This window comes from Ostrea edulis, chromosome 5 (assembly GCF_947568905.1).
Source record: "Ostrea edulis chromosome 5, xbOstEdul1.1, whole genome shotgun sequence".
Taxonomy (NCBI): Eukaryota; Metazoa; Mollusca; class Bivalvia; order Ostreida; family Ostreidae; genus Ostrea; species Ostrea edulis.
In genome coordinates this window covers 30,058,307-30,080,035 of record NC_079168.1, presented here as the reverse complement: position 1 = coordinate 30,080,035, position 21,729 = coordinate 30,058,307, and the positions used below count along the sequence as shown (strand labels likewise).

General features: G+C 37.9%; 1 protein-coding gene and 1 long non-coding RNA gene across 2 annotated transcripts; one reads left to right on the top strand and one right to left on the bottom strand.

The window, feature by feature from the left end:
- LOC130054812 (uncharacterized) lies at positions 1 to 20,310 on the top strand. Its single transcript, XM_056165725.1, has 29 exons — positions 1 to 79; positions 1,092 to 1,142; positions 1,249 to 1,658; positions 1,775 to 1,927; positions 2,022 to 2,217; positions 2,309 to 2,564; positions 2,663 to 2,828; positions 2,907 to 3,074; positions 3,178 to 3,327; positions 3,427 to 4,002; positions 4,106 to 4,449; positions 4,602 to 4,784; positions 4,875 to 5,136; positions 5,238 to 5,385; positions 5,477 to 5,731; positions 5,857 to 6,114; positions 6,212 to 6,449; positions 6,627 to 6,849; positions 6,962 to 17,026; positions 17,128 to 17,463; positions 17,554 to 17,716; positions 17,799 to 17,983; positions 18,096 to 18,307; positions 18,430 to 18,523; positions 18,607 to 18,715; positions 18,817 to 19,028; positions 19,125 to 19,476; positions 19,587 to 19,786; positions 19,913 to 20,310. The coding sequence occupies exons 1-29, from the start codon at positions 28 to 30 to the stop codon at positions 20,201 to 20,203; spliced, it is 16,308 nt and encodes a 5,435-aa protein (XP_056021700.1). The 5' UTR covers positions 1 to 27; the 3' UTR covers positions 20,204 to 20,310.
- Positions 2,389 to 3,584, bottom strand: LOC130054814 (uncharacterized). Its single transcript, XR_008803152.1, has 2 exons — positions 3,493 to 3,584; positions 2,389 to 3,334 (listed from the first exon to the last, which is right to left on the bottom strand). It is a non-coding gene; the product is annotated as an uncharacterized LOC130054814 (long non-coding RNA).
- Positions 20,311 to 21,729: the final 1,419 nt, after the last annotated feature.

Sequence of the window (21,729 nt, the reverse complement as noted above, 5' to 3'; positions counted from 1 at the left end):
CAGAAAAGCAACCGTCAAGCTCCCACGATGGAGCGAACGTTACTTTTACTTCTAGCCTTAACGGCAGGAATATGGGCGGGTAAGTTCTTAAATCTTATTTTTAGTATATAAATTATGATATCATTAAGAGATATGATTCGATTGAAATCAAACAGAATATACTATTATCATTTTAAAAAATTTTAAATAACTTTCTGGTTTATGATTGTTCTCTGTCTTTCTTTAATCAAGATGAAATACATTTCATAATAACATGTACTTTTCACTAGTGTTGAACCTTTTTATATATAATATTGTATTATTTAGATTACACTCATTACTTAATAATACTTGCATTAAAATGAGTCATAATCGTGTTTGGGCATTTATATTTGGATAGATATCTCATAAACATATGTACTTTTTACAAGTGTTGAATTATTATGATCTTACATAATATCATATTTAAATCATACTCGTTAGTTAACAATATCTCAAGTTAAAATCAGCCGACTACAAATCGTATGTAGGCATGTGTACATGTATATAAAATGTATATCTCATTAAAACATATTTTTGACAAGTGTTCAATTATCATGATGTTGCATGATATTGTATTATTTGAATTTCATTAATTAGTTAACAATATGTAAAGTACATCAACTGACTCCCAGTCGTGTGTAGGAATGTTTATTACGATTGTGTCGTGTAATGATTGTTGTTCATATGGAAAGTAGTGAACATGTTTGTTGACTTTGAACCTTGCCCTGTAATGCACACTAAAGCAATAACATTTTAAGAACTTGTGATTAGTTTAGTGCGTGAACAAAGACTTTTTTATAATTACACTAACCATCTACCTACTCCAACATAGTACTCTGTGTTAAAATATTTAAACACGATATATCTCGTAGTTATCTAAAATTAACTTGACTATATATTTAGCAACGTAAAGATTGTTATAATATACATGTAAAGTCAATTTTATTCTAACATTTTCAACCTGGAACTTGATAATGACGATCTATAAAATTCAACATTAATTACTCTAATTTCACTTTTTCTATTTTACTTTTTCATACATACCTATGCTTTTTCTTTCTAATCTACAGGACCTATAAATGATATAGCATCAGGTGATACATGCTCAACAACATGCACAGGTACATATTGAACTTTGTGTTCTCATTATGTCTACGATTGCTGTGTAGTATTTTCTGCAAAATATTCGGGACATGACAGTTAGAGCATAAATCATTCCTTTTTCAGACTCTACAAAATTCGGATATCAACCTGGAACTACTTACGAATACGACTACGATGTGGACACAACCACTCTCATTCAGGGGGCGTCTGAAGGGAAATCGGGAATGAAAATGACCACCAAAGTTCAAGTGGAAGTTCTGTCAAAGTGTGACCTTGTTCTGAAGGTCAAGAATGTACAGCTTCACGAGCGAAACCCCGAGTCACCAGAAAATTTTGTCCTGTCAGCCATGTCCGGAGAATTCAGCAAACAGTTGGAGGAGAATTCACTGAGATTCTCTTTCCAAGATGGTCGCATTGAGTCTCTGTGTCCAACTGAGAGTGAGAAGACCTGGGTTCTCAACATCAAACGAGGTATCCTTTCCCTCATTCAAAACACAATGGAAGATCTACAGGTTGACCAGAAAGTCAAGGAGGTAAGCATCAAAGACAGTTTATTGGTTTTTTTTTTCATCTTAACTAAGTGATGAAGAGAAAGCGACACGGATATAAGCATGAGAAATCGATATGAATATCTGTACATTAATTCCAGGCTGACGTGACAGGAACATGTGATGCTGACTACACAGTGTCCGAGAATGGGTGGTACACCGTGACCATTAAGAAGCACAAGAATCTTTTAGGCTGCACAGAACGCCAAGGATTCCAAACAGCTCTGCAAGGAACACCATACAGAGTTCCATCGGTAGGATATCGGGTTCTGTTTATGGTTTAGTTGTTGTTTAGTGTCATTTCCTTTCACTGATGCAATTATCATACACTCGGTTCCTTCTCTTTAGGAAATCCAGTCTTTGCCTGTCATGAAGAGTAGTCACTCTTGCCAGCAGGAAATTAGCAAATCTGGAATCCTGAAAGGATCTTCCTGTACAGAACAGCATCTGTTTAGACCGTTTTCACGAGAATCAAGTGGCGCTATCACAGAGAGCAGACAGACACTGAAATACACGACCGAGAAAAGTGGAGTATCATCAGCAAGTAAGTTCAATATTGGTACACTACGTTGCTTGAAAAGCAGTGATCAATGTGAATATGTTCAACCTAACTGAATTCTTTTCAATTTTGACAGGATCTGTGAGCAGGAAGACTGACATGAACTTTGAGCACTACTCAGATGCTGCCAGTAGCATGAAAACTCGCAAAGACATTGAAAGACAATTGGTCAATATTTGCATCCAAACAAAGGAGGATATTCGCCCTGAGACACCTCGTCTTTTCTCCGATCTTGTGTATATCATGCGAGCAGCCGACTCTCAAACTCTGAATGACGTTTATTCAAACATACAGAGTGGTACACTTTGCAGTGACAACAACCAGAAAGTCAGGTAACATGTAAATCTCTCTCAAAGCAACTGTCTTATTATAAAACATTACGTTACTTGTATTATATTGATATAATTAAATGTTTCAATAACTATTCCAGAAAGTTTTTCATGGATGCAGTTCCCATGGTTGGAACATCAGCCTCTGTTGTCATGCTTACCAAAATGATCAACGACAATGAGGTGACAGGAATGGAGGCCGACATGTGGTTGACGACCTTGGCCTTTATCCAAAGTCCTTCGAAGGATATGATCAGAGAAGTCTTGGTAAGAATTTGTACATGTGAAAATACATTATCTTTATTTCATATGAAAGAAATATTCTAACACTTGTCTCCATCACAGCCTCTTCTGAAGAAGAATGGTAAGGCATTGCTGGCTGTGAGCTCCTTAGTCAACACCTATTGCAAGAACGCTGCTTGTGAAAACGATTTGGACATCGCTAATGTCATTTCTGCTCTGGAGGATAAAATTGGATACGGCTGCTACGTTGACGAAAACAACAAAGACAATGTTAGTATGATTTTGAACCATTTTGAGAAGTAATCCTTGATTAATATCAATATTGCATTTTCATCTTTTCATTTTTCATCTGCTTTCGTTTATTATTTTTCAGATCATCTTGACGCTTCGCGCTCTTGGGAATTCTGGTTACATTAGCTCAGCTACTGCAACACTCAACAGCTGCATCTCCCGAAAAGACAACCCAATTGAAGTACGAATTGCTGCAATCGAGGCCTTCCGTCGTGCATCTTGTGAGAATGACGTACGTACTATATTAATTAATTTAGGACATTGAATGAAAATATGTACAAACAAAACTAGTATAAATGACTTCTAATATTACGACGATTCTTCATTACAGAGAAGTCAGGCTTTGAAAGTTTTCAATGACAAAGAAGAAGACTCTGAATTAAGAATAGCCGCCTACTTGGCCCTGATGCAATGTCCATCTAAAAGCATTCTGTCTACGTTTCAATACGCTCTGGAGAAAGAAGAGGTTAACCAAGTCGGTTCTTTCATCTGGTCTCATCTCACAAATCTGATGGAATCCTCCAGTCCACTGAAACAGGACATCAGATCCATCCTGGAAAACGAGTACCTGAAAAAAGAATTTGATATGGACAAGAGAAAGTTTTCTAGAAATTACGAAGGATCCTTCTTCCTCGAGAAAATCAACACAGGGGCTTCAGTTGAAAGTAATTTGATCTGGTCGTCGAAATCATTCATTCCGCGATCACTGATGGCTAACCTGACAGTAGACTTGTTCGGAAGATCTGTTAACATTCTTGAAATAGGAGGACGAGTTGAAGGTCTGGAGTTTTTCTTGGAATCCTACTTTGGACCCAATGGGTATTTTACCGAAAAGGATGTCAAGAAGGCAACCAGCCAGGTTGTTAAAGGTATTGATGCCAAGAAAATGAAGAAAATCGACAGCCAGGTATACATTTTTACATTTTACATTCATATTCTTTTTATGTGACTTTTTGGATATTTTTAACTCTCTGAAAAGATCATATACAAGGTTTATTTTATACATGTAGTTCGGTATGGGAATGGATCAACTAAAAGGAGCTCTATACATGCGAATGTTTGGAAACGAATTATCCTACAACAGTTTCAACGGATTTGAGAGTCTTTTGAGTGGAGATAGTTTCAACATTCTAGAGATGTTGATCAGCATGTCTAAAAACCACGACTATTCCTTCACACAGAACATCATGTTCTTGGACACTTCCATGATTATTCCAACCAGTGCTGGATTCCCATTGAATTTGACAATTAACGGAACAGCCACAATTGACATGAAAGCCTCCGGAAAGGCTGATCTCCGAAAGCTGGGTACAAGTCCGAGTAGTCTTCTTATTAGTGGATCAATTCAACCCAGGTTAGAGCATTGCTTTTGCCTTCAAACAAATCGTCTTATCTATCTGTGACATTTAAGTAAAACTCGCATTGCAACGTACATTTCATCCAGATAACAAAAGAATGATACACTAATACACTAAATTGAGAATATATATAATATTTTGTTTGTAGTGCTGCAGTCGAGATCTCTAGTATGATGAGTGTCGATGCTTTTGTGACAAAGAGCGGATTGAAAATGGTGTCAACTGTTCACTCCAGCACGCTGCTAAAAGGTCATTTAGAATTGCAAGATGGAAAAATTTTCAATGCCAACTTGGACATGCCGAAAGACAAAATGGAAATATTTAGCCTGAAGTACGGTATTTTCTAAGATTGCTATTTATTGACTGATTACAAGTATTTACAGAGCAAAAAGGGAATTTTTTTGAAATGAAATATTTGTAGGACTGCTTTCTTTACTGTTCACCGAGATGCGGAAAAAGAACAAAAAATGATCACAAAAAATAGGCAGACTCACAAAACATGCACTGGATCCCGTCTTTCCAAAGTCACTGGACTGAAATTGTGCGGAGAAATTCAATTTCCCAATGCATCTCTTGATGCCAACGCCCCGTACTTCCCTCTGACTGGACCAGTGAATATTGATCTATCCCTGTTGAAAGCTGATTCGCACAAGTCATATAATATAGAGGCTAGGTTTACCTCGGTAAAGTATTTATGTTTTCCACACGTACAGTTATAGCATTGACAATTATTTCTCTTTTGAGGAAACGAACCCAAATTTGTATCATTATTTTCTGTCACTAGAGCAAGAAGGACGTTAACATCCGTATGGCTTTTGACACACCAGGATCACGAATTGACAGGGCTCTTTCCGCAGAATTTCTTCTGAACAAAGCGGACTCTAAAATTCAGCTTGGTTTACAGTCACCATGGAGTAAATATGCCTTTACAGGTATGCTACAAAATATCAAGCTAATATACAATGAATTATAATCCCCGTTTGACAGACATAATTCACAATACTCTTTGAATGTTTAACATAGGTAAACTCCAGAATCAAAAAAATCTGAAACATGTTAGTGGAAAATTCGTCCACAATAAGAGGGAATACTCAGTAGTTGCAGAACTGGCAAAAAAGAGGAAGGGTAACTCTTATACTTATACACCTAATGTGGAGATATCTGCTCCCAAAATGAAACCCATCCAACTTAAAGGAGGAATCAACTACGAAGGAATGAAAGTTTTAGACGCTAATTTGGTGTTAAGCGGAGTATCCAAACAACCAATTAAGATTTCAGGTAATATTTAGTTCACACTTTGAAAAATTGTCACTTCTTAATCACGTTTCTTTACAATTATTTTCGGGGTTTTTTTTCTCTCGGATTGATGGCCTAAACTTTCAGGATTATATATTTCGTTTCAGTAAATTATGCTACAAAGCGCGTGGTGGTGTTAGCTAAAGCCAGTATCAGCTTTGAGAAGAAGAAAGAGTATGTGATTGAGTCCAGAGTTCAGAAATATGCTACTAAGAAAGCTGCTAAGTATAGACCATATCTATCCATCAAAACACCTGAAAAGGAACTCATAAGCTTTGGAGGTTCAGCTGAATACAGAAGCGGAAAGGCTTTAAAGGTCGATTTAACCGTTGATCGCATCGTTTCCAAACCCATGAAATTCTTCGGTAAGTTAATCATGCAGAAATAGTCAATGTTAGATGATACTTTCGCTAGCTTTTATCTGACTTCAGTATACTCACAAATGTTCATCTATCGTTCCAGTTCAACTGAGAGATGCTAGTAACAAAAAGAGTACAGGAATACGATCCAAAATCGACATCAAATCTCCCATCTTAACAACAAAGTTAACTTCCATGTTCCTGTTGAAAAATAAGAAAATAGCCATAGTACGATCAACACTTGATTACGTCATTCCCCGTGTCAAAAGAGACAGGGTCACTCTAAATGGAAAACTTAATGTTGCCAACACGAAGAGCCTTTCAGCTGCAAAAGGAAACATGTAAGATTAAAATAACTCCGGATTAGGGCAAAAATTTGTATCCATAAATACTGATATTTTACAAATCATATATATATATATATATATATATATATATATATATATATATATAGGCTGCATGCAATACGCATGAGATATATTTAAATGTTTTTCAATTAAAAATGTTATTTGATTCAGGATTCTGAGCTTCAAACAGCAATCTGACTGCAACGTCAACGTCAACTTCGATATCAGCAAGAACTGGAAACACTCCGAGGCCACTGTCATTGTTCAATACGGAGCAAACAAGAAAGATATGAAGAAGCGGATTGAGATTGCCACTGCAATGAATCATATTCTGAATAAGAAACAGAAGAAGTTCAATCTTGACGCTAACACCAAATTCATCTTCCCGTACCTTGTAAGTAAAATCCCAAGTACCAGGGTTTGCTTCCATATCATTTAATTCAATATTCAGTACTATGTTCCTAGTTTTCTTGAGATATCAATATTGATTTTTTATATACTTACAGGGTGTGAACTATCAAATGAAAGGAAAACATGTTCAGACTTCCAAATCAATTGATTCTTCCTTGGATGTCCTCTTTGACACGAAATCCTCCTACAGTGCTTCTTTGGAGCTTAAAGACAAATCCAAGAAATTTAGAAGTCTGGTAGGTAAACTAGGCATTTCTATTCCAGGCAGAGATATTGTCATCAGCAATATCTTTGATCAAACCAACGCCAAGAAATGCAGCAACGTTATCACAATTCAACTGGAAAACGGAAAGAAATGCGTCATCCAAACAAAGGTACGCCAAGTTGCAGTAAAGGAATACGACATCTCTACCTCTTTCAACATTCCCTCCTACGAAATGTTGACTGTCTCAGGACAGTACAGACTCATTCCTACAAATCTACAGGCCAACTCTGAAGTTCAATATGGCAAAACAAAATATGCAGTTTCCCTGTCCTCTCTGGTCCGTCCTGGATCTAAAATCCAGTTGGCAGCTGATATCGAAAATCCCGCCCGCAAAATCATAGCGGAGTTTGACACTCGAATGAAATCGCCAGTGTACTCCAGCAAATTGGATGTTAAATGGGATGCAAATAAAGACCCTTCAAAACAACTGATGCTACAAGGCGACATTACCTTTGAAGGAATTGAGAACTTGGAAGCTACAATTTCAAAAGTAAGTCCTTTGGGATCGGGCAGTATTAATCTGAAACACCAGAGTGGAGCTAAATATACTACCCATGCCCATGCTGAATGGAATAAAAAGAAAGTTTCCGTAGACTCTATGTTTGGTAAGGAAAAGAATGGCTACAAGGCTGGTCTGAAAATTGCATCTCCATTCAAAGACTACAAATCCATTAATATCAATGCTGGTCATCAACTTGACAAAACACAATCTTCGACAAACATAGAGATTGACTGGAAACCAATGAAGCGCATGTCTTCCACCCTCTCCGTGAAACGGCCATTGCAATGGGATGATTTTGAAGCAAGTCTTGATTTAAAAACACCAGTTCCAGGATTTGAAAGATCTGGAGTCGAAATGAAGCACAAGAAGACCGGACGAATTGAAAGTATGATCAAATTGTCTTGGAACAAGGATTTCCTTCAAGCGGATATGCTTGCTGCTGACCAAACGACGTCTTCTTCCAGAGATATCACAGGAAGACTGAGTCTGAAATCAACTCTGCAACAAATAGCATCTCTCTACCTTGCTGCAAAACATGTTGACACCGGAAAGAGATTTGAAAATAGCCTTACTTTCGAGCACAACGGAAACACTTACAGCTACCTTGGAAAGGTAATGCATTTTCGAAATGGATGGAATTTACAGAGCAGTGGCAATGTCAAGCTAAGCAGTCCATCAAGACAAGTAGAATCCTCCTGGGCTCACAGAAACACATTTGAAGAGATCCAAACTATTTTCAAATTTGGATCCGATGGTAGCATCGTTGACTTCAGTGTAAATGCAAAGCAGAGTATGTCAATTCCACGTGGAACACTATCTTTCGATACAACTTTGCGTTCTCCCTTTAGCATTGCTGAAGACATTGCTCTGACGATTTCGCATGAACACGGTGTTGGAATGATCGATAACCAGATCAATTACAGTAGTAAAGGAAGGAAAGTCCTCTCTTTGGTGAACATCTATAAACGACACAACGGAGTTGCTACATCAAGTCACACTCTTTCATGCCATGGAGACACTAAGAGCCTGTCAATCTCCTCTCAATATGATCGCTATCCTCTAACAGGTAAAGTTGAATATCTTTCTAACAAGAAATCCCTTGGTATGATAGATGGACATTTTGATTTCCTTCCAACTGGACTGATGAGCGGAAGAGTCGAACTAGTAAGTCAGATACCTGGAGTAGAAAAGTTGAAGCTTAGTATGGACCAATCCAACGAAAGAGGTGAAACTGTTACAAGATCATCCATCGTCCTACCATCTGGAGATTCCATCACGATGGAAAATCGTGGACAATGGAATAACAAGAAGAGTTTTAACACTGTTTTAACGACACCACATAGAAATCTTCGCAAAATGACCATTGGTGCCGAGTTCTCAGGCAATTCCAAATCATTCCATACCAGTGCTAATTTGATGGTCGATCCTTTAGTTGGAGCTATGTCCGTTACTTCTCAATGGAGTTCATACGGTGGAATAATAGCAAGCATCCAGGTCAAAACCCCATTTGAGCAGTATAAACAAAGCAGTGTCTCATTTACACATAATGACCAAAAGGCAAAGAAAGTTACCGAACTGAGTATTGAATATTTGCCAGGTAAAACAATTAAGGTGGAGTCTACTTTACGCCCAAATCTTCAAAATCTTGAAGGCAGTATTGCTCTCACAACACCTTTCCAAGAGCTTCCCTATTCTGCAGCATTGATTCGTCATACCGGCAATAGTCGTCAATTCCAATGTCATGGTGAGATTGAATACACCCGAGGAAAGAAAATTCAAGGAGACTTAACCTTTTCCAATGATAAGAAGTTAGAAGGAACTTTGGTACTAAGATCTCCCTTTGCAAAAGATTTTATTGCTGCATTCAACCACGAAGGGTCCATTTCCCAATTCTCTTCCCACGCTGAAATGCAGTATGGAAAGTCAAAGAAATACGAAATTACTGGAAATTATGGCAAATCAGCTGGTAGTATTTTGATTAAATCTCCACTCCATGATGATATAGCCGCTTCTTTCAAACATATGGGTACCATATCCGATTTTAGCTCACATTTGGATGCTTTATATGGCAGAGGAAAGAAATATGAATTGGATGCCAAATATAGCCAACAAACGGGTAGTATTAGCATCAAATCCCCTTTGTCAGAAGACATGAGAGCGTCATTCCAGCATAAAGGAGAAATGACAGATTTTGTATCTCAGGCTGAATTTCAGTATGGCAAATCCAAGAAGTACGAGGCCAATGCTAAGCTTTCACTCGCCAAAACATGGACAGGGTCCTTATCATTTGACTCTCCAGTCACAGATGACTTTGCAACATCTTTTTCACATGCTGGTAAAGTTAAGGACTTCAAAATCACTGCCGATGCTAAATATGGTAAACATAAAGGGTCAATCACTGCAATGTTCAAAAATGCAAAGAAGACTATCGGATCTTTGGAATTCAAATCTTCCTTTGTGGATGATATGACGGCTGCATTTTCTCACGAAGGCTCACTTAAGACTTTCGATACCAGTGCGTCACTGAAAAAAGGAAGAAAGGTTATATATGAAACATCTGTTGCATTCTCAAACGGAAAGAAATTGATTGGATCAGCTACACTAAAAACGCCATTCCATAAGGATGTATCAGCAACATTCAAACACTCCGGATATCTTTCAGGCTTTTCAACGACAGGTGCTGTAAAAGTAGACAAGAAAATGCAGTTTAAATTGAATGCGGATTTGGTAAATAAGAAGAACACTAAAGCAAAAATTCAGATTCAAAATCCATTCACCGAAACCATCACACTTACTCTTGTCAAGAAAGGTAAACCAACGAATATGAGAGTAATTACAAACGCACTTCTAGGCAAAGGAAACAAATATACAGCCGATATTACCATGAAACGAGGATCAGCTTCTGTTGTTATTGTCAACATGGCCACCCCAATTCCCGGGTACAAGAAGATGAAGGGAATCTGGAAGTTCAGCGGAAATAAGAGGAGTTTCAAAACAAGCGTTCGTGGTTCAATTGGAAAGGAATTTATCACTGCAGATCTTAAGATGTCTATCCGACCAAATTTCAAAGCTGATATTTCCTTTGAAACACCGTTTAAGGGACTGAAAAAGGCAGGAGTCATCCTTTCTCATCAAGGGACTCTTCGTGATTTTAAATGTCACGGAGAAGTAACATTAGGAAAGAAGAAACTATATAATGGAGATATTATATTCACCATAGATCCAAAGATCGCTGTCTCAATTGCACTTCAAACTCCATTCAGGAAGTTTGAAAATACTGAACTGTCCGTGACACATGATGGGTCCTTACAAAATTTCAACAACCAAGTAAATATCATGTTCCTGAATAAAAAGAGAATTGCCTCGAGCCTGAAAATGGATTTTGAGTCTGATATTTCAGTTGAAATGTCAGTCCAAACACCGTTCAAAGATTATGAAATGCTACAAGGATCGTTTTCTCACAAAGGCACATGGAAGAAGTTCCAAATCCATGCCGAAGGGTCTGATGGGTCCAACAAGAAATTTACCGGTGACATTGACATGGACGTAATTGATCACATCAAAGGAAATATGCAGTTGACAACTCCTTTTCAATTCATGCATCGTCTGAAAGGCAGTATTTCGCATGACGGAACATTCAACAACTTCAGAAGCCATCTCCAATTTCAACACAACAACGACAAATCTGAAATGGACGTGAATTTCAGTTCTTTGGCCAACCTGGAAGGAAAAGTAATTGTCAAGTCGCCATACATCAAAACAATTGAGGGTACCTTTCTTCATAAAAGTTCTCCTATGTTTACTTCTTCAACAATCAAATACGGAGGTAAAAGTCTTTTGGATGGAAGATTCTCTCTGAAGTCCTCTCCGGTGCAGGGATTACTCATCTTAGATACAATTTACACAAAACCTCTGAAAGCCACTATAAAACACTCGGGTACAAGTAGACAATTCAAGACAGATGTACAAATGAATTATGGCAAACAGAATATTATATTTACAACAGAGTTCGACTCAACTAACGACATCTCTGGCAGAGCAGCAGTGACTACCACATTCGGAAAAATCAACAGTTTATCTGCTTCATTTTCCCATGCAGGAAGAATAAGCAACTTCAAATGCCATGCTGAGGTATCTGCTAATGGTGAAAAAGTGGAGGGTGACGTGACCTTTAACAGCCTTGGTCCAATTGAGGGAACACTGGCCATACGCACGCCGTTTACTGATTATCGAGAGAGTGACTTTTCCTTCCGACATAATGGAGGAATATGGAATTTTAACAGTCATGCCGATTATTCACTTGAAGGCCAGAAATCCGAAGTTCAGTTGACCGTAGACACCGACAGAAAAGTAAACATTGATGGCTTCATCAAACGGCCATCTTCTGATGATATCATTTTTAAACTAAATCATGCTGGATCAGGTCAGAGATTCAAGAGCGGCACTGAATTGACTTATGGCGGGGAGAAGAAAATCCAAGGAAACCTTTCCTTTAACACCGTTTCTTCGTTATCCTTCGAAGCTTCCCTGAAATCAAAATGTCCAGTGGTGAAGAACATTCAAGTCTCCGTGTCACAAGATGGTACTTCAGAGAATTTCAATATCCAGTCTTCAGGCAGTTTCAACGGTAAGAAAGTGACAGCTAATTTCGGACTCGATCGACGCAGTGGGATGAATGGCTTCGTGACTCTGAAAACTCCATTCTCTGAAGATATCAAAGTCATGCTGAAACATAATGGAGCAGTTACAAACTTTAAAACTGTAGGAGAAATTTCGTATAGTGGAAGAAAACAAATAGAAATTGACACCTCCCTCGATGTCCTGTCGTCAGTCAGCGGACAAATGTCTTTGAAAACTCCACTCCGTCAATTAGATGATGTTCAAGTTCATTTCCGCCATGATGGAGATCTGAACAACTTTAGATGCAATGGAAAAATCAGTTTATCCGGAAAGGAAATGCTATCTGCTGATATTTCTTATGACTTCAAACCTATTTCTGTATCTTTCAACATCAAAAGCATAGCTGGAAAATTGTCTGGAGCTTTCACCCATGCACAGTCAACAAGCTCCATGCAATCCCACGCTGAACTGAATGTCAATGGAGAAAATACTCAAGCAGATATTACCTATTCTAATAATGGAATTAAAGAAGGAACTGTAAGATTATCAACTCCATTCAGTGAAACTAGTGGTGCCTCGTTCACTCACGAAAACAAGGATGGCCAAATTAAAAGCAGTATAAACATGCATTCAGGAGACAAATCTATCATCAGTGCTGCTGAAATTGCTTTTGATGATGGAATGAGTGGTAAATTCATCATCACAACACCGTTTGAAGGATTTAGAGAATCTAAGGCTGACTTTACTTACTCTCTTTCTTCCTCCGGATTAAAGACGACAACTAAAGCTACCTTCCGTCAAAAGAGTATTTCTGCAGATCTTAGCTTCGACAAAACGCCACTCCAAGGTAGCATTGTGTTGAAAACTCCTTTCAATGGGTTTGAGGAAATGAAATTGGCCTTTAACCATATCAGCTCTGGATGGGGATTCAGAAATCATGTGGAAGGAACTATGAGAGGTAAAACAGTTGAAATGGATACCGCCTTCAACAACAAGAAATCCATATCTGCAAGTGCAACTATCAAAACTCCGATAGCAGGAATGAACATGTTTACCGCTTCTTTCAACCATGAAGTAAATGCTAATGGTATCTCGAGTGTTGCCAAAGTCGGAATTGAAAAGGATGAAATTTCTGTTGAGGCTACATTGAACAAAAGACCAGGTTCGACTAGTTCTGTCATAATCACAACACCATACTCTGGCTACGAAAAGCAATCAGCATCCTTTGTCCACAGTTTTGAAAAGACTGGCATCCAATCGCATTTCGAGGCTTCAGCCCGTGGCAAGAAAGTGGAAGTCGATGCAAATGTGGATTTTGAGGCGGGTAATCTATTGATAAGGACTCCATTTGAAGGATTCGAAACACAAGAAATACTCTTCACTGTAAACGGAGAGACCCTTCAAGTAAAGGGAACATTTAGAGGAAAGATTGTTCAGCTCGAGTACTCCATTTTCACCAGAAATGGAATCCAACACACGCTTTCATTAAAAACACCTTTCCCAGGATTTGAAGAACAAGCAATTTCCATAGATAACGAGAGAACCCTTCGTGGGTATCAAACGCGTGCAGAAGTTACCTACCAGAGGAAGAAGATTGAACTTACAGCCAGTTTGAATATCGATACAATTGTTGACGTAGATCTGCAAATCATTACTCCATACACTGGTTTCGAAAGTCAGAGACTTTCCTTCAGAGTTGAAAGTGGTAAGGTTCATGCCATCGTGTCAGTCATGCAAGAAACGATCGAGTTTAACGGCGAGCTCTCATCCAATCAAGGATTGTTGTCTCTTAAATCGACTCTCAAAGGTTTTGAGACCCAAAGTTTAAGCTTTACATTTGATGATAAGAAAGTCCATGCACAAGGCAGCTACAGGCAAAAATCAATTGAAGTTGATGGCGAACTTTCAGCAAAGAAAGGGAGTCTCTCGATCAAAACGCCGTTTACTGATTTGGAGAATCAGAACATTAAGTTTATTAAGAAAGGACCAAAAATTCAAGTGGAAGGAACACTCATGCGAAAAACTGTAGAAATGGACATCTCATTTAGAAACAACAGAAAAATGGAGGGAAATATTGCAGTAAGAACACCTTTCTTAGGTTATCAGGAACAAGAAGTTTTGTTCTCTCATGACACTACAGGTGAGGGTTGCCAAACACACGTCGAAGTACTTTTCAACCAAGAGAAATCTGAATTTGATCTCACTGTCATTAATGGATTAAAGAAGGAGTTTAAGGTATCTCTGAAAACCCCATTCAAAGATTTCGAAGAGCAGGATTTCAGTGTCGATATTGTAAAATCTTCCGATGGTCTTCGAGGACATGCCGAAGGAAACTTTAATAGAAAGAAAATTGAAAGTGACATCAGTTTTGATCTTCAACCCCAAATGTCAGCCAATCTCGTCGTAAAGACGCCTTTCGTGGGATTTGAGAAACAAAACATGAAGTTCACCCATGAGCTGACATCACGGGACATCATTTCCCATCTGGAGGGAACATTCCGCAATCAAAAATTAGAAGCCGATCTATCTGTCTCTCTTCGAGATTCAAGCCTGAACGCCAACTTTAACATGAAGACCCCTATCAATGATTTTGAAGTTTTGAGTGCTTCAACATCAAACACATGGTCCTCCAATGGATACACTACTCATTTGGAAGTTGGAAACAATATAAAAAAGATCGAATTCGATAGCTCCTTGGATACCTCTGACGCAGTATCAGTCTCAATGTCTCTTAAGACTCCTTTCACTGGTTTCGAATCTACAGTTTTTACATTGAACAAAGATGGAGCTTTGGAAAACTTACAAGTGTCCAGCAACCTTGTCTATGGATCCTCCCAAACTGTATCAGTCTCATTGCGTAACATAGTCAGCGATTCTTCACGAGAACACTCCTTGAAACTCCAAAGTCCTTATAATGATATCTCTACCACGTACACACAGTCGTCAGATAACGGTATATTTCAATCACAAACGGACTTTTCCGTTGGAAGTCAATACAGTTTCAGTCAAACAAATACTTTACAGTACAATGATGCTTCGTTGGTTGACTTCACAGCGACAACTACATACACCATAGACGGAATATCTTCCACTACAATGACCAAACTACATCATGAGGGAACACTTGGTGACTTCAAGACCGATTTCTCCACAAGGTATGGAACTGAGGAAGCAATTGTATCAGTACAGTTCAAAAACACAGACGCTATTGAGGGCTCACTGTCAGTCAAATCACCGGTACCATACCTTCGTAATATTGATGCTAAATTTTCACATAGCGGGGACCTTGACCAGTTTAGAACAAGCGCTGATTTCCAGCATGAAAACACGGGGAAAATGGAGGGAACACTTAATTTTTTCAGGCGAAACTGGCGTCGCATCAGCTCTATCTTGGTTATTAAAACCCCATTCAGTGGATTTGAGCAAACAAAGCTTACTGTAAAACATGGGGCAAACAGGAACAGCATCGAATCAATTGTTTCTGTTGGATACGGCAACGATCAACATATCAGAGCTGCATGGAAGGTCTCCCTCAGTCCAATGGAAGTAGATATCCTTTTCAAATCGCCATTCGATGGTATGAAAAATCTGAAAGCAACTGTCAAAACTACCACAACTGGAAGAAAATACAACTCCGAAATGACCTTGTCTAGGGAAGACCATACCATCAATTTGCAGTCTACGATCGATCTTGAATCAACACCTATGTCATTCAATGTTGCTTTATCTACTCCGTTTTCTGGTTTGAAATCCACAAAACTGATGGTTTCTCACAACGGACGTCCCCTGGACTTCACCACTAGTGTCAATGTACAAACATCGATTGGAAATGCAAAATCTGATGCTAGATTCAGATACATGTCTATGTCAGATATCGACAGCTCATTTGAGTTCAACAGTGATATTAGTGGACTTGAAAACGTCAGGTTCAGTGTTAAAAACGATAAAAATGGCAATGAATACAGAAACCACATGAAAGCCTCATGGATGAAAGGACATACCATTGTGTCTGATGCAACCTATTCCACAAGTGAGACATGGAGAATCACCACCCACAAAGCTGGACTAACAATCAGCACCCCCTTTAGCAAATTGAGAAGTCTTAACATCCAAGGAAGCAGCGAAAAATCCAGCGACTCTGCCAAACAATCCCTCCTTGCCGAAATTAATGATGAAAAATTACTGGACACGGAATTTGCTTATGCTAAAGATTCAAAACACTCTATGTCTTTCGTGATGAGAGAGCCACAACCAATGAAATTCGATGGGGAAGCAGAGATGTCCGAGTCCGTCAAATATGCCCTTGTTTCCATTAACTTGGACACAGCATCAACAGAGAGACAAGCGAAATTTGAAACTAAATATGTCACCGATTCTTATAATCAGAGAAAAGAAGTTACAGTTAAAGTTTCCACACCATCCAAATCCGTTGAAATCAAGGGATCAGGAGAAATGTCATCTTCCCGCATGCTTTCGTCATGGGATATCCTTATTGATGATTCTCAAATTTTTGGAATCGATGCTGAACATTCACTAGTCCACAGTCGAAGCAACTATGAAAATGGAAACAACCTGAAGCTGAGATTTCCAGAGAGAAGCATTGCTTTGTCTGGATCCTATCAGAATAAATATGGCAAGAAGTCTATCGATGGGTCTGTAATGTGGGATGCAGACAGAGACACATCCAAGAAAATTGGTGCCAGTGCCAGCCTTACTCCTCAAGGAGACTCTATGAAAGCTGATGTGTCCTTTGAAATCCCAAGCATTGGCAAGGTAACTACTATTAATTGTGAAAATATCGTTTTTGAACATTTAAAGACTGAATCAAAATTGTTTTACTAACTGATAAATATTAAATGTTTCTTTTTTACAAGGATGTGAAATTAGACTCTGAAATGACCCTGAACCAAGGAAGCGTTGTTTTCGATGGGAAGACAGAATTCAAATATTCTAAAGACGAAGACAAGACCGTTGTCATCAACTCCAGAATTGAGGACATCTCAAGAGGATCCAACAAAAACTATACCTTTAGCTTCGGACTGAGGCACATCTTCAGCAGTGTTGATGTTCAGTTTAAATCACATGTTGGAATGTCAGATGAAAAGTACTCCAGCGGAATCAAGGTTGACTACCTAACATCGAAACGTATAAATAAAAACTTTGCTCTGATGGGAGAAATCGACAGCCTTCGTCGCCAAATAAATGTTGAGGTAAATAGTAGGTTAAATTAATGGACTTCCTTCCAATATCTTTGCTTCTATTTTGTTGTAATTGTTTTGCAATATTCTTTTATATTCCAGGTGACCTCACCCATTAAATCGATGATTATGTCCGGAAAGATCGAAACCAAACCATACAGACTGAGTTTGCGCAACATGTACGATAACACAAAGGAAATTGACTCTCGCATCACTTTCGATCCTGAAAACAAATTACTGGATGCACAAATTAACTATGACATAGGTAAAGTGTAATTTCATTGGATACTCTCGACAATATACTGGTTACTTTTTCTGAAAGATTAACAAAATATTTGTTTGTTCAGATAACCCAGCGAATGTGTTGCACTTCATTGCTAAGTACGTGAACGACAGTGCCATTCTTGCCGAGGTGTACCGAGATGAAAATTCTCGTAGAATTACAGATAATCTCCTAGCAATGAGATTGAATACATCAAGAATCCTGCACACTCGTATTCATTGGAGACCTTCCATGATCCAGGATCTCAAAGTAAGTAATACCTGGATTCCATTTATAAGGAAAAGTTTTTTTTTCTATTTCGCTAGACTCTTTTCTTGTGTTTGAAATCACTCTAATTTATTTCTTATCTTCATATTCAAAGGTATCTGGACTTGGAAAGATAGCTCTGACCAGCAGGCAAATGAACACCGCTTTCTCTGAAGCAGCCAAAGCCGTGGGTGACGAACTGAATTCCAAATACAATTTGATCCGTCAGGCTGCCAGTGAGGGATACCGCCCATATGGTAAATTTATGGAGGAGATCATGACTGAAATCGAAAAGAACTATCCCACTGTTGATATGATACTCATCAGGTATTTCACTACACACCATTCAAGAAATGAGAAAAGAAAACACAATCCAACTGCAACAAAATACGAAATAAAGCTTGGAAGACTTCTTTATTATTTTACATTCGGTTTGTCTTTCATTTCAGAAAGATAATTAAAAGCAACCCTGTTGAATGGCAGAATTTTCCCGGTAAAGAAGCGTACAACGTTTACGTGGAGGCCACCAAGGAAATAATTACAGTAAGACATGTTTTCCCCAAAAGTTGTATGCTATGTTTGGTGATATTATGCAGAAAGTATACTGTTTCTGTTTTGTTTTTAAGCTGATGGAATCAAGAGGCAGCAAGAATTATGCTGAACTGATGAATTTCATTGAACAACAGTTTGTTGAATTGTCTGCTGTCATTGAAAGTTCTATGAAAAAATACCAAGGTAGTTTTAAGATTTTTTATTACTAGATTAATATTGATCTAAATGAATGCTTATGTTGCACCTTTTCCCTCTATTTATTATTTCCATCTTCCTCATTGAAGCTGCGGTGTCCAAATTATCAGGAAACCACGTATCTGAGTACTTAAAATCAAAGTACGATGTATATTCAAGAACACTTAGTGAAATGGAAGTGCCAGATATGGCTAGTCAGTATACAAACGCCATCTACAATGCCAGGGACCAAATCGCTTCTAGAATGAATGGACCTGTATTAAAAACCATTAAACAGGCTGGAGATCAAAGTTATCAACTGGTTAGGACAATTTGCTTTTATCGTAAGATTTTAAAATCGCAATATTAAATCTCTGTTTCGGAATGAATATATTACATGTATCTCATACATTTGTAGGCTAAAAACGCATACAAATTTTGGGAAGTGGAGGAAAATATCAAATCTGTCATGACCAACATCTTTGATATGATCAAAAAAGACATTGAGGAGGAGTTTGCGATTCTCAAGAATTCCATTTCCAACCTTCAAAACTCTAGGATTACTGTTTTCAACCCAAAATCAGGGGAAATACAAATGGACACTTACCTGCCTGTAGCTATGCCGTCTTTGAGGGAACTTCCTAAAATATCAGTCACCAAGTATGTCAATCGATTCCACTCCTATGTCCCAAAATATTCCAACAAATGGGGATCTCTGTCGGAGTACATTCCCGATTCTGATGTTTCTAACTGGATTCCACCATTCAGAGGTACTGAAATGTCTTCGTAATACATGTATATCTTCTGGAATTAATTTGTTATTTCATTGTTGTAATTGGTATATATTCAGTTATGAATTAATATCATCGTTCTATTTCAGCTGTTGCTACTTTGAATGGCAACCGCGTCACAACCTTCGATGGTGAGGAGTACGCTTTCTCTGGAAAATGTTCATATGTTCTAGCACGAGACTACACTGATGGAAATTTCTCTGTCATCATGAATTTCCTCGGAAAAGACAAACAACAACTCATCATCATGACAGCCAATCAGAAACTACAAATCGCCCCCAATGGAAAGGTATGAATTTCTTTGAACAATTAAATTTATTTGCATGGAATTTCAATTGGGTATCATTCGTCCTTTGCCCCGACATAAAAAATTAAGATCCTTAACCAATTTCCAAAACTTTAAATTCTATTGCAGCTTCGTGTTGATGGAAAAATTATCAGCACCCCATACAGATCTGGAGAATTAAGTGTGGTTTCAGAGGAGCAGTCCTTTAACGTGTACGGCCGTGGATTCACCGTCAACTATAACATTCCAAGAGATCAACTTAAACTCGTTGTAAGTGGATGGTACCACGGAAAAGTAGGTGGACTTTTTGGAACCAACAACAATGAAGTGTATGACGACATGATGACATCATCACGGCGAACTGTAAATGATGTGGATCCGTTCGTTAACAGCTGGGAGGTTGACAGCAAATGCCGTTAAACTGAAAAACACTGTTAATACTAACTTTGATTTATCATTCAATTGTTAAATCCATGTTTTTGTTATATTGATTTCCCCAATCAATAAATAAATCATTTCAAGCAGTACATTGGTGTGTGTAATTACAGTGGCAGAGATGATATTGTAAAAAAAAAAAAAAAACACGGGAAAAGAAAACCTTACAGATGTTTTGAAATTGAGTGGTTTTTTACACATTGGTACCAAAGTTTTACCTTGAGCAAGATCTTAATGTCGATACGAAAGTCAAAAACTTGGTGAAATTAAAAGTCAAGGAATATTTCTCTTGCATCTGCATAAAGTTCCGAAAAGGAATTACTTTTTATAAATGATTAGCAAATCACCATGAATTTGTTAATGGGAAAAAATCGAGTAGATCTTACTTTCATAAACAGTGTCGAAAATATTTTCTGTTCATCTGCACAAAAAGTATTTGGTTTTAACCAGGTGCTGTCTTGGCATTCCATCCGAAATCCACGGTTCCGTTTAATGTTACATGGAACTCCTGTTGCATAACAATTAAAAATTTCAATCACTGGGTTTTTGTCAACATTAAAATGGTGAGGGACATGTTGAAAGCACACTGACAGGGACTAAGCCGTTTTTGAGCCCGAACTCTGTGATACCATAAAATAGAAAGGTGCCTAACTCTGACTCAGATAAAAAAAATTACCCATTCGCTTCAAATGCCTAAGAAATCAGAAACTACGTGTGATATGTATAATGTGCCCGTCTCCTTGAATATATTAATGTTTGAACTACTTGTATGCGCAATTTCAATCCACATGTTTTTCAAATAACAGAGATACGCGTCATCATTCTCTTGATTTCACGTGTTTATTTTTACTAGGACATTTACCGGTCCAGGTCATCGGATAAATTCTCGAGTATGACAGCAGCGAAATTCTGACTAATGTGGAAGATTTCGGACCTGTCAATTAAAATTTTACATCAATTATACGCTACTTACTTCCTCATACTTAAATACTGTTCTTCTTGAGTACGTTACACGACTCATTGTTTCCCCAGCAGCATCAACTGTTGACAAGATCTGCCATTTTAATGAGATCACTAAATACCCGATATACTTAAAATCTAAATGTCCATAAAATTGATCAAAACATTATTTTTTGTAATATTGCACCTACAGAAGGAAATTTAACATTAAGTTTTGGCTTCCTTAATTTTTTATTTTTCTTTATTTCATTTCATTTAGATTATTTTTACCCATTTTCCCCTTCTTTAAAGTTTTAGGTATTTCGGGTCTTGAGTGTGTTTCTCAAAATGGCAGATAGAGTCAGGAGTTGATGTTTTGTAAAATAAGCGACCTAGATACGGCGAACATAGAGAACTTTATTAAAGTATGAGGAAGTAAGTAGCGTATATTTCATGTGAAGTTTTAATTGATGAGTCCGAAATCTTCCACAGTAGTTTGAATTTCGCTACTGTCATAGGCGAGAATCCACCCGATGACCTGGACTGGGAAATGTCCTAGTAAAAACAAACAC